The 13,047-nt window shown below is 34.1% G+C and overlaps 1 protein-coding gene across 1 annotated transcript in view; it reads left to right on the forward strand.

Moving 5' to 3' along the window:
• SLC9C1 (solute carrier family 9 member C1) overlaps nt 1-13,047 on the forward strand; it is a 104,640-nt gene that overhangs the window by 74,871 nt on the left and 16,722 nt on the right. The window contains exons 14-18 of the mRNA XM_032298917.1: nt 1,906-2,101; nt 4,782-4,967; nt 6,821-6,970; nt 8,280-8,331; nt 9,900-10,048. Of these exons, the coding sequence (XP_032154808.1) occupies nt 1,906-2,101; nt 4,782-4,967; nt 6,821-6,970; nt 8,280-8,331; nt 9,900-10,048 (733 nt within the window). The remainder of the gene's footprint in view (nt 1-1,905; nt 2,102-4,781; nt 4,968-6,820; nt 6,971-8,279; nt 8,332-9,899; nt 10,049-13,047) is intronic.

The following is a 13,047-nucleotide window of genomic DNA, read 5'->3' on the forward strand; positions in this document are numbered from 1 at the left end:
ATTGTATTTACCCATTCAGATGATGGACATTTGAGCTGTTTCTACCTTTTGGCTATTATATATAGTGCTGCCATGAACATTCATGTGCAAGTTTTTATTTGAATACCTGCTTTCTATTCTTTTAGGTATATCCCGGGGTAAAATTACAGGACTGTGTGGTAATTCTATATTTAGTTTCTTGAGTAACCACCAAATTGTTTTCCACAGCTCGTATGTAATTTTGATACCAGGAAGTATATAAGTACTTCAACTTTTTCAAGATTGTTGTAACTAGTTCTGGTCCCTTAAAATTCCATTATCTAAATTTTAGATTATCTTGTCTGTCTGCAAAATAAAAAGGTCATTGAGATTTTTATAGGATTGAACTTAATCTGTAGATTTCTTTGTGTAGCATTGTCATATTATCAATATTAAGCCCTCCAGACTATAAACATGGAATGTCTTCCTATTTATTTGAACCTTTAACTTATATTGATAATGTTTTGTTTTCAGCATGTAAGTTTTAGGTTAACATTAATCTTAACTATTTTGTCCTTTTTGGTGCTATTTTAAATAGAATTATTTTCATAATTTCATTTTCAGATCATTCCTTTCTAGTATATAGAAATACAACTGATTTTTATATATCGATCTCTTTTCCTGAAAATTTGCTATTTTGTTCATTAGCTCTAGTTGATTTTTGCAGATTGTCTAGGATTTTCTGTATATAGAATCATGCTATCCACAAATAGACATCATTTTACTTCTTCCTTTTCAATTTGAATTTCTTTTTTTTTCTTAGATTCAAGAGAAAGGAATATAGCTAGTGACAAAATAAATGAGATCAGTGACTGCAAATTTAACCATAAACTTAAGCCAGGTTAACCTCCAGTGCCATGCTGTGCCAAACATGGTTTTGCTGCTGGAAGAGAAGGGCAGAAGGGTTACCACAAAGTTAACAAAGCTTACACACTCTGCAGCTCCCATCACAGGGGAACTGCCAGAGGCCTTGGAGGGCCCTGGCAATGTGAGCACAGATTATATATTACTGCATTCGTAATTTCATCATCTTTTTTTTCTAATGGGACACAAAATTGTAAAAGCTTATGGGCTATGGCATAGATCTATCTTTGAGAATGAGATTATGATCTGCTACTTACCCAGTCTTCAATCAGCAATTAATCATTGTAATTTGAATTTTAACAAAAATAGTGTATTATTATACTACTTGAATAATTAAAAATAGAATCAAAATATTAAAATTAAATCCTTATCTACATTTCTACTCTCCATCATACTGAGTTTGGAAGCTATTTTTCAAAGCATATACATTAATTTAAATTTTGTGATAAAATTTGGATTCATCCATTCCACTATCATGCATCCTAGTCTTTGATCCCGGTTTTATACCTTGACAAGAGATGAATCTCATAATACATTGTTAAAAGGGAAAAAAGCAGGTTATATAAAAATGTGTGTCATATAATTTCTTTTATATTTAAGGATAATCATTTTATAAACGTAAGAAGTTGGAATAATATTCAAACTGATAGTAGTATTCATCTCTGAAAATTGGAATTATCAGAAGGTGGAAAGGATTCTCTTTATTTTAAAAAATATATTTCCAGTTTGAATTTTCCTTCTGTTACACCAAAAGTATTTATATTAAAAGTAAAAAGAAAAAGTGAGATTTAAGGAAGGAAAGAAAGAAAAAGGAGAAACTAGACTCAAGACAGGGGAGGATCAGTGGAGGAAATTCAAAGGACAGTATCTGAAGCAGGATGCCAGAATGTGTTAGCTAGTGGTGGCTGCTTTCAGAATTAAGGAGGGCTCTGCAGCTGTTGATAACTAAAACAGAAATGAGTATATATGAAAATCATTTAATGCAAACCTTTTATCAGATAAAATTGTATTTTTGTTTTACAGATACTTCTTTTTTCATATATGCCATAAAATAGTATTTTCTGAGGAATTTGAGTATGTTGGATACCTTGTGGTACTAACAAATATGTTTCCTATTATACTCTCTTGGATACCCTGGTTAAATGAAATCTACAGCAGAGAATTAAAACTCAGTAACTACTCTTTTCTTACATATTATATTCTAGAGGCACTACTTAAGGTAATCTAAAATTTATGTGTGTATGAAAATGTTATATGTCTGACAGGATTTCCAAGCCTTGTTTTTCAACACTAGCAACAGTTTTCTGAAAGAGTGTATGAATTTCTTACTCACTTCTCCAAACTTTAACTTTTGGAAGTAATTTTTAGGGCAACTCAACAGATAATATGCATACTTGAAGCACTGATTTGTGTTCCCACAAATAAATTTTAAAATTGTGTGTGTCAAAGGGACACAAAGTGAGTTTAAAAGTTATTGGCAATGTTCTTTGTCTTAGCAACGTGGTAAGTACTTGAATGTTCATTTTATTATTTTTATATTGGATAGATATTTCTATATCTATCTAGCATAATAGGGGAATACACAGAGTTCAATGGGGACAGGAGTTTCTTATGCAGAATAGTAGCATCAGAAAAGGAGGGTTTTCAAGGGAAAGAGATCATTGAGTTGAATTTTGAATAATGTCTAGGAGCCAAAAAAGAGAATGAGTTCATAGCATAATAAACAACAGGAGGAAGGGAAAACGTAGAAGCAACACCATGACACATGTAAGGAGCACCACTCCCAGTGACTGAAGCTCAGGAATTGGGTTGGTCAGAGTGGAGATTGGTGAGATGGTAAATATGTTTTCAGAATATGGAAAATGAGGGAGGAGACAAATATGTGAATTAAATAATAAAGGGCAGGCCATGCTGTCTCATCGACTTTCCTGACATCAACTGTTATTCATAGTCTAATGACTCCCAAATTCATGTCCCTAGCTCAAATTTTATCCAGAGCCTTAGATCACATAGGCAGCTGCTGACTGGATCCCTCTGACAAAATACTGTGCAAACATCCCAAGCAGCATATTGAAAGGAAATCTGTCTTTTGTAATCCTACTCTCCCTTCAGAATTTCACTGGAAACCCAGTTTCCCAAGATGAAATCTACAGTCATCTTTGAAACCTCCCCCTCTCTTAGCTTTAATAGGTTTCAAGAAACCATTTGTGAAATATACAGAAGGACTGACTGTAGGAACTATCACAAAATAGTAGGTATTTTGAATATTTTTTCCCTTGGAATAGATGCTTCACTATTTTAGCCATTGCATTTCAAATTAGTATGATCATTTATTCATATAAATGTATATTTTAACATATCTAAATTCAAATAATTATTTTAACAAGAAAGATGTTATGACATTAAACACTATAGATACCACAATTGTGACTATTCGCCACAATTCTGGAAAGTTTAAAAAGTGTTTTTCCAGTATTATAAATTTAGCAGATCAGCTAATTGTTAGATAGTAGTTACGTGAGATAAAATATGTGGGTACAAATACTGGATCTAAAATATTCACCTATATTTCACTTTAATAAAATGAACTGCTTCCATATTTGTATTCTACTAGAAATGTCATATTTAACTAGAAACCTGCCTCAACTGTCTTCAGTTGGCCTTCAGCTAGCCCTGAGCAGAATTGCCAGAAAACCTTTTTCAATTGCTGATTCAAGTCAATGAAATCTGTTTTCAGAATTCAGACTAAGTTATGGTATTAATGCCTTCAAGTTAATGTAGTGAACATAAGGAAAGAGAAGGAACTATGTATTCTACCTGGTTTTATGCCTAGCAGTAGGAGAATTGTAAGTGCTTCAATTCTATTATTTTCTTTTGAGTTGCTTCTAAAAAGCCACCCTTTTTAGGGATTCTAAAAGAATGTTCTCTGAATCAACAAATATTCTAGTTGTCCTTACTGGATCTCTAGATATGTGAGGAAGAAAATAGGGGGGAAACGTAATATACCTTTTATAAAAATGGCAAAAGCAATTTCTCAGCTGGCAACTATCTGATTTAAAAGACTGTCAAGTTAGTGGATCTGTGTAGAATCATCCTAATAAGCTATTCTCCCTCTAATGTAGGAATATATGATTATGAAAGAAAACATACATAGAGAACTTGTGATATGAATTTATTTCAATGTTTATGTGTTGATAAAGCCTTGTTAGCTCTGCAAATATATTCACTGAGATAAAAGGTTGGTGCAATTGCAAAGGTAATTCTGACAAATAATATTTACTTCTACTTAGATTTTCCTAAAAATTTTTTTCTTATAAATATAAGAAAAAATAACTTATTCTGCCTTATCCCAGAATGAAATTATACAAGTGAATTTAGTGAAGAAAGCATAATCTTTGATAAATAAATTTTTAAATCTTGAACTACTTTAATGAAAACTTTGCCTACATGTGTCACAACAAACATAAACTAATTTTGTCTTGATTACTCAGAATCATCATTTTGGATATAAATTATACTAAAAAATGGAATACAACCTCCAGGATTTTTATGGCATTTAAGACTATTTGTTTTAAATTAGAAGGCCCTGCCATACTTTATTTTTGTTTAAATTTGCCTTTCTATTGTTGCCACTTTTTACTGGTGTCATTATGTAAATGTGTTTCTTTTCATCTATACCTGTTCTTTAAACCCAATCCTAAACTAATAGTCCTAGGAATATTCCTTTACTACAGGATAAATCTGATGGTCTTGTTTGTTTGATTTTGGTTTCCTGAGGATATTTCATACATGTGGAGTAGATAAGAGAAAAACCTAACATGATGTTTAAATTATTGTGGAAAATGGTGTAGTAAAAGCAGAAACAAACATGATAATGTAATTTCCTTTTAAATCAACAGATAGCAGCAATGAGGAAGGATTTTTTTTCACATGCCTGGAGCCTATTTGAGTCAGCAATTACATTAATTGGCATCTTAAATATAATACTTGATGAAATAGACACCACTAAGTATATTTCTGATGTGACTCGAGTAAAGGTCTTTATAAAAGTTGTTCTATTTTTTCGTATACTACGCATTTTCAAGGTAAAGAACAAGTCAGTCGTTCAATTTCCAATTCCTACTGCTTGTTTCATAAAACATAGACTAAAATCAGTTTACTAGTTTTATGGCTGCCATTTTCTGTTGGGCTAGTGTTTATATTTTAAATTTTAGCTCCCTTTGACAAATTAAGTTTTATAACATTTTATATTATAAACATCCAAATTATTTTAGGAATTTGTTTAGCATATGAAAGTATACGAATACTTATCACAACTTTTCCTTTAAATAGAAAAGGAAATTCTATATTAATGTAAGTATAAGTTATACTTAATTACATAATTCTGTATTAATATAAGTTAACCTCCATGAGAAATTCTATAGTAATGTAAGTATAAGTTAACCTCCAAGTAATGTTTATGTTTATAGATATTTGGGGAATAAAAGATGGAAGTTAATAAAACAGCCATGCAAACTTTAGGGACAAAGAAAATAGCCTACATTTATACAAATCAAAGAAAAATACAATTAGTATTATAGAAATATCATTTCAAAAATAACCTTTGATTGTCTAATAACATGTTTCTATAATAAATATTATGGGTGATTTTTTCAATGACATGAAACTCACTCCATCACAAGCTAGTATATATATGAATGCAGATACAGTCACTCTTTCCTATCTTTTTCTCTATTCATACACAAACAAGATACATACATATGCAAGCACTGTGACAGAGTTAAATAAAACATAGTTCATATGAGATAAAACTCATAGAATCTTTACATTTAGATCTTTCTTACACATGTAAGGAATAATTTTAAATATTTTTGCTACTGAGAAGTGTAAATCAACTAAGTCAAAGAGTACACAACTAATAGCCTGCTTTTTCAGTATTCTAAGGGACTGTAAGTAGTGCTAGAGTGTAATATGACCTGAGGAAGGCAAGTCTAGTGTATTTCATTGATAAATTCTTTCTGATAGGAAGGTATACAGAGCCTAACAAATAGTTTAGATGAAGAAACCATAAGCCACCTAAGAAAAGTTTGTTGATATATTCAGGAAACTCTGAACTATGGTCTTATGTTAAATCACAGGTCCTCGGAATATGAAGATGAATTAGATATTGTCTATTCCCTTGGAAAGCTTATTGTAGAAGAGAAATCACAAGCAATCTAGATATTCCACTGTTATATGGTAGGATAAGTGCAAAACAGGAGTATGCACAGAATGCTGGTGAGATAGAAAAGACTTCCTTTATTAGGCGATACGTGAGCTGAATCTTGAAAGATGAGTGTAAACCCTTTGGAATTAGTGGCAGGTAGTTGGCGGGTAGAGTATGGAGGTTGTGAAACATAGATTAAAAAAACAAAGGGATCAGTAAACTCTGCAGAAGCTACGGGACTCTGCAATGGTAGCCGATAACCTGGAGACTTCAACCCTCAGCAAAGAAACACGGAGAAGAGGTTAATTTTGGGGTTTAAAAGGCCATATGATTGTGGTAGTTTCTCACCTGACCAGACCATCTAGTAGGAAGTGTTACAGGAGATTTAGCTTGCAAAAATGACAGTAATTTAGTCATTGTATGACCTAAGCACAGATGATTGTGTTGTTTTCCAAGAATTTAGCTGAAAATAGCATCCAATTCTCTATAAAGAAAATAAGTGAAGAATAAATTTTACATAGGTGCCCCCAGATTATTAGTTACAGGGAGATAGCTGCAGTCATGAAGTTATAAAAACACCACTAATAAAATAACCAAGAGTCTTCACAGGTCATTGTACTTATCTTTGAGGGTACTTAATTTCTTATTATTAAATATTTTGATGAAACTAATCAACATATTATAAAATGATATTTGTAAAATTTATATTAATGGTAGGTCTGTTTAATTCAGCTCATAGCACCAAGGTTGCTGCAGATAATAGATAAAAGAATGAGTCATCAGCTGACCTTTTGGTATGCAATACTAAAAGGGTATGTCCAAGGCGAAGCAGACATAATGACTATAATTGATCAGATTACAAGTTCTAAACAGATTAAACAGGTAAGAAAACCTTAAATACTAAGAAAAGAGTTCACTCAGTCCTCAGTTGCCCTTATCCATCGTGTTCTCTGTTCATATATGCAAATGTCTTTGAATCCTGGTTTGCTAATTAATTTCTTTAAAAACTTAAACTAAGCTACATTGAAATTATTCAAATGCCTTCTTCTGAAATGACCTGTGCCATATTAGTGAGTTACAAGGCTCACATAAGGCACCTTTCTGTCTTTGTGGAGGCTATGAGGAAACCCATGTGCAGTAGTCAGCTTTCTCCCAGTGTAAGCTCTAAGATCTGTCAGGCTATAGATGTGTAAAATAGGAAGTATTGGAAGGTGTGAATTGAAGGCAGGGTGGAGAAAACAGGGCTTCCTCATAATGCCCACAGGATTCTTTCATCTCTATCCTTGTTTTCTACACATTAAACAGTAAAGGAAATAAAAACAAGTGATTTGGCAAATAGAAATAAGGTAAACAATAATTAAAATAGAGGGAAACCTTGTTTGATTTTGTCATTATGTAAATGAGAAAAATGAGGCCAAGAGAGGTTAACTGATTGTGCCCAAAGTTCCATAGTAAGCAGCAAAGACAATCCTAAGGCCTAAGTTCTGTATATTATTTTTACATTTTAGATTGAGGCAGATTAATACTTATATGTGCCCACAAGTTTGTCAGCTATGTGGAATTCAATATTTACTTTTCCAAGACAATTTAAAACATTTCAATGCTATATTTTATGTGCCCAAAACTTTGTCCTTGAGAAAATTGAACATTCAATATGTGATAGAACACAAAATGTAATATCTTCCTCTCTTCACCTCCTGGAACTTTAAAACTATTTTCTTATGTTTCATTACCTTTTCTAACCACTGTTTAGCACTTAAATTTGGAGATACACAGGAGATAATACTAAAGGACTTGAGTCCCTAAAATATTGTCGTATTAGCCCTAATTTCCTCTTTCTTTCATCTTGGCCAAAACTTCTACCCTTAAGGTTGAAAGCCATCCTGACATCCCAAATTTGGGGGTTCTCATAAAGTAGAATGGGAAAGTATGTACTGTGCCTGCACTTTTCAGAACCATGACTCACTTTCAGACTTCTCAAAATCAGCCTAGATTATACCTCTTGTCTTCTCTATCACTCTAGCTGAAGCAAAAAGTGCTGCAGCACAAAATTCAATTCGAACCCATGAAAACCTCTCCATCATATTTTTTTTTTAAACTGTTAGGTTAAAAAATCCATACATTGTAAATGTGAGGACATTTTATAACAATCTGTTTTTCCAATGCGGATAACATTTCTTTTGTTCCTTAGGTGTTACTAAAGCGAGTGATAAGGAATATGGAAGATGCTATGAAGGAGCTAGGTAAGTAGCTCTCATCCTATTTATCATGACCATCTGTTATCACCACCACTTCAGAAAGGCAGGGGTTTTCATAACTCGAACTAATCTTTGAGGAAACCTACTCACTAGTAATACTGAAGTGAGTAACTTCAATACTCAATACAATCTTATTTTCTAGTTGAGATGGAAATAGTGTAATAGCTCTTCACACTTTCTTTCTCTGCTTTATACAACAATGAAGGCCTTTTGATTTCTCTTTCGACAAGTTGGCATGCCATGATTACATATGTCATTATAGTCTTAGAAATTCCATTTTTTTTTTCCAAATGAGAAATCCATGACTTTCCTGAGTGACAAAAGGAAAGAAATGACTTTTTTTTAGGCCGGGTGTGGTGGCTCAAGCCTGTAATCCCAGCACTTTGGGAGGCCGTGGCGGGTGGATCACGAGGTCAAGAGATCGAGACCATCCTGGTCAACACGGTGAAACCCCGTCTCTACTGAAAATACAAAAAATTAGCTGGGCATGGTGGCACGTGCCTATAATCCCAGCCACTCAGGAGGCTGAGGCAGGAGAATTGCCTGAACCCAGGAGGCGGAGGTTGCGGTGAGCCGAGATCGTGCCATTGCACTCCAGCCTGGGTAACAAGAGCGAAACTCCGTCCCAAAGAAAAAAAAAAAAAAAACAAAAGAAATGACTTTTTTTCCTCTGCTTGCCACAGAGCTGCCATTTAAGGATTTAGGTCTTAAATGCGTTGAAATCAGAATAAAATCTAGCAGAATTCTCTTATATTTGCTGGGAGGCTGAGTGCCAAACATGGCAGTTGCCTGTTCTCTGAATCATGCCAAGTCATGCTCCTGGCGCAGGACAAATCGTGAGAGTGGTACAGTCACACCCCAACAGTATAATGTTCATGTGTAGGAGGAGAAGAAAATTTTATACCAGGTGATGGGCTACAAAAGGACCACAGAAAACCTGGAAATGAGGTCATTTGAGAGCTCTTCTATGACGGATAGTTACCAAGCCAGATAAGAGGTTATGATCAAAGAAAAGCCCACATGTAGACTCTAAGATGAAATTTCATGGACATCAGGAATCCAGATGAAACAGGTAGAAGAGCATAGATGTATGAGTCTTCTAGATGCACTGGCAAGTTGAGTGGACAGTGACCTATGATGAGTGAGAGGAATTAATCCGAAGCTGTATTTAATCATACCATCTGTAGTTAAAAAGTCTGATTCACACAGAATAAGAAAGTGGGTCATGAACTCCAGACATATAGCCTTGAGCAGGCTCCCAGTGTCCAGTGCAGGTAGAAAAGTGTATACCTGTTAATCTGAGAAATGAGGCTACCTATCCTTCTCCACGGACATAGGCACAAGTATGAATGCTGCCAAGAAAACATCCAGCAGAACTCTGGCACTACTAGTGAATTTTGATTGATCATAGTGGCCCCTTCAGGAAAAGATACATTTCTCTCTGTTGAGGGTGGTATTCCATGGGTTTAGAGCAGAAACATTAGCTTATTGTCCACATGATACTTTTACATTAAATAAGAACATTGTTTGAAATGTTTTTTGTTTTTTTTTAGGCTACTTAGAGTATGATCACCCAGAAATTGCTGTCACTGTGAAAACGAAGGAGGAAATTAATGTTATGCTCAATATGGCTAAGGAAATTGTTAAGGTTTTCAGGTTAAATGGAATTATTCACAAAACTGAAGCTGCTGAAATTAATAAGGTAAGGCAAAATATTTTCAAAGCAGATGTGCTTACTTGATGAATAATTATTCATGACCTTCAAGCCCACATTTGACTTCTAATACAAGCCATTCCTGAGATAGGAAAATCTCACTTAAAATAATGGTCTAAAGACAAACTCCGATTATAGACAATTTCCTTCCTGCAGCCAAGGTGGTCAGCTTCTCTTTTCATTATTGCTACACTAACCACCTCTTTCTCTGCTTCACTGTCAAACCAAGAATCTGATGAATCTATGATTCATCCTAGATTACAGTGGGTATTACTATGTTTGGGGAATTACTTGTAACACTGAAATAATATTTTTCTTGTAAAACATGATTTATGAGAACACTCAGTTGTAGGGTTAGTGTCGACTATATTTCCTTGTTCTAAGTTACATAAATGGTACTACGACATATAAAGGATAAAAAGAATCCCAATTCATTCCCTAAGTACAAAGTTGACACCAAAATTGTAAATAGCATAAGAAAAAAAAAAAGCATAAAGCTGTTATACTTGTAAATACACATACAAAACTTCTTAGCATAATAGTAGTGAACTGAATTGGATAGCGTATTAAATGTGTAATATACTTTGTCTTGGTAGGTTTTATCTCCCCAAACAGCTAAGCAACTCACATATTAAGAGATGAAGAAGAAAAACCATTTGATAAAATTTAACCCTCATTCAGAATGTTCAAAAAAAACTCAGAAGACTACTAAGAGTAGGAACATCCTTAACCTGATAAATAGTGTCTATTAAAAATTTGTAGCAAACTTGGTGTTAGATAGCAAAACATTAAGAGCATTCTTATTAAAGTTAGGAACAAAAGAAGAATGACAAGTGGCATTCCAACCATTGAATGACTATGCTGGAGGTCTTATCCAAGTCAAGAAAAAAAGAAAATTGAGAGATGAAAATTTTGAAAGAGGAGTAAACTGCTATTATTTGTTGACTGTTTAACTTAAAATCTTAGGGAGGTAACCTAAAAGCAGTAGGATTCATAAAATAATTCAATAGAGTATCCAGAAATAAGAGTAATATATAACATTCTTCTCTAATGGAAATATTTAGAAAATAAGTAACACCTAGGCCAGGTGCGGTGGCTCAAGCCTGTAATCCCAGCACTGTGGGAGGCCGAGGCAGGTGGATCACGAGGTCAAGAGATCGAGACCATCTTGGTCAACATGGTGAAACCCCGTCTCTACTAAAAATACAAAAAATTAGCTAGGCATGCTGGTGCATGCCTGTAATCCCAGCTACTCGGGAGGCTGAGGCAGGAGAATTGCCTGAACCCGGGAGGCGGAGGTTGCGGTGAGCCGAGATCGCACCATTGCACTCCAGCCTGGGTAACATGAGTGAAACTCCGTCTCGAAAAAAAAAGAAAATAAGTAACACCTATGTGGCAAGAACTAAAAAATTCCTACTGGATACATGTTTCTGTCGAGTAGGGATTAATAATCGTTTTCTATAAAGGAATACCTAGTAAATATTTTAGATTATGTGAGCCATACGGTTCCTACTACTAATAATAAATTCTGCAATTGTAATACCAAAACAACTACAGACAACATGTAAATAAATAGGGATAGCTGAGTTCCTCACCCTAAAAAAAGTACTATTTAAGCAGGAGTTGGCCTGCAGGCACTAGTTGCAGATCAAAAAAAACATGATCCAACTATATGCTTTTTCTTTGAGAAGTTGGATCTCTACATGCAAAATAATAAAATTGGACACTTAACTAATATCATATACAAAACATACCTCAAAATAGATCCATGACCTTTATGTAAGACCTAAAATTATCAAACTTGTAGAAGAAAACAGGGTTAAAATTCCAAAATACTGGATTTGACAATGATTTCTTGGAAATGATGCTTAAAGTACACACAACAAAAAATATAAACAAAGTGCATTTCATGAAAATTTAGAACTTTTGTGGATCAAAAACCACTAGTACAGAGTAAAACAATGACCCACAGAATGTGAGAAGTATTTGCAAGCCATGTATCTTATATAAATTAATACCCAAAATATATAGAGACTCATAAAACTAAACAACCCGATTCAAAAATGGGCAAAACATTTGTATAGAAATTTCTCTAAAGAAGATACTCAAATGGCCAATATCATGTGAAAATATAATATGTTTGACATAATTCTACATTAGAGAAATGCAAACCAAAACTACAGTGAGAACCTTAAATGTAAATGGGCTAAATGCCCCAGTCAAAAGACACAGACTGACAAATTGGATAAAAAGTCAAAACCCATCAGTGTGCTGTACCCAGGAAACCCATCTCATGTGCAAGGATACACATAGACTCAAAATAAAGGGATGGAGGAAGATTCACCAAGCAAATGGAGAGCAAAAAAAAAGCAGGAGTTGCAATCCTAGTCTCTGATAAAACAGACTTTAAACCAACAAAGATCAAAAGAGACAGAGAAGGGCATTACATAATGGTAAAAGGATCAATGCAACAAGAAGAGCTAACGATCCCAAATATATATGCACCCAATACAGGAGCACCCAGCTACGTAAAGCAAGTTCTTAATGACCTACAAAGAGACTGAGACTTTAACACTCCACTGTCAATATTAGACAGATCAATGAGAAAGAAAATTAATAAAGATATCCAGGACTTGAACTCAGATCTGGACCAAGCAAACCTAATAGGCATTTATAGAACTCTCCACCCCAAATCCACAGAATATACATTCTTCTCAGCACCACATCACACCTACTCTAAAACTGACCACATAATTGGAAGTAAATCACTCCTCAGCAAATGCAAAAGAACAGAAATCATAACAAGCAGTCTCTCAGACCACAGTGCAATCAAATTAGAACTCAGGATTAAGAAACTAACTTAGAACTGCACAACTTGATGGAAACTGAACAACTGGTTCTTGAATGTTGACTGGATAAACAGTAAAATGAAGGCAGAAATAAAGATGTTCTTTGAAACCAATGAGAATGAAGACACAACGTACCAG

The sequence above is a fragment of the Sapajus apella genome, unplaced genomic scaffold (genome assembly GCF_009761245.1).
Source record: "Sapajus apella isolate SASKATOON/1434 unplaced genomic scaffold, GSC_monkey_1.0 scaffold40, whole genome shotgun sequence".
Taxonomy (NCBI): Eukaryota; Metazoa; Chordata; class Mammalia; order Primates; family Cebidae; genus Sapajus; species Sapajus apella.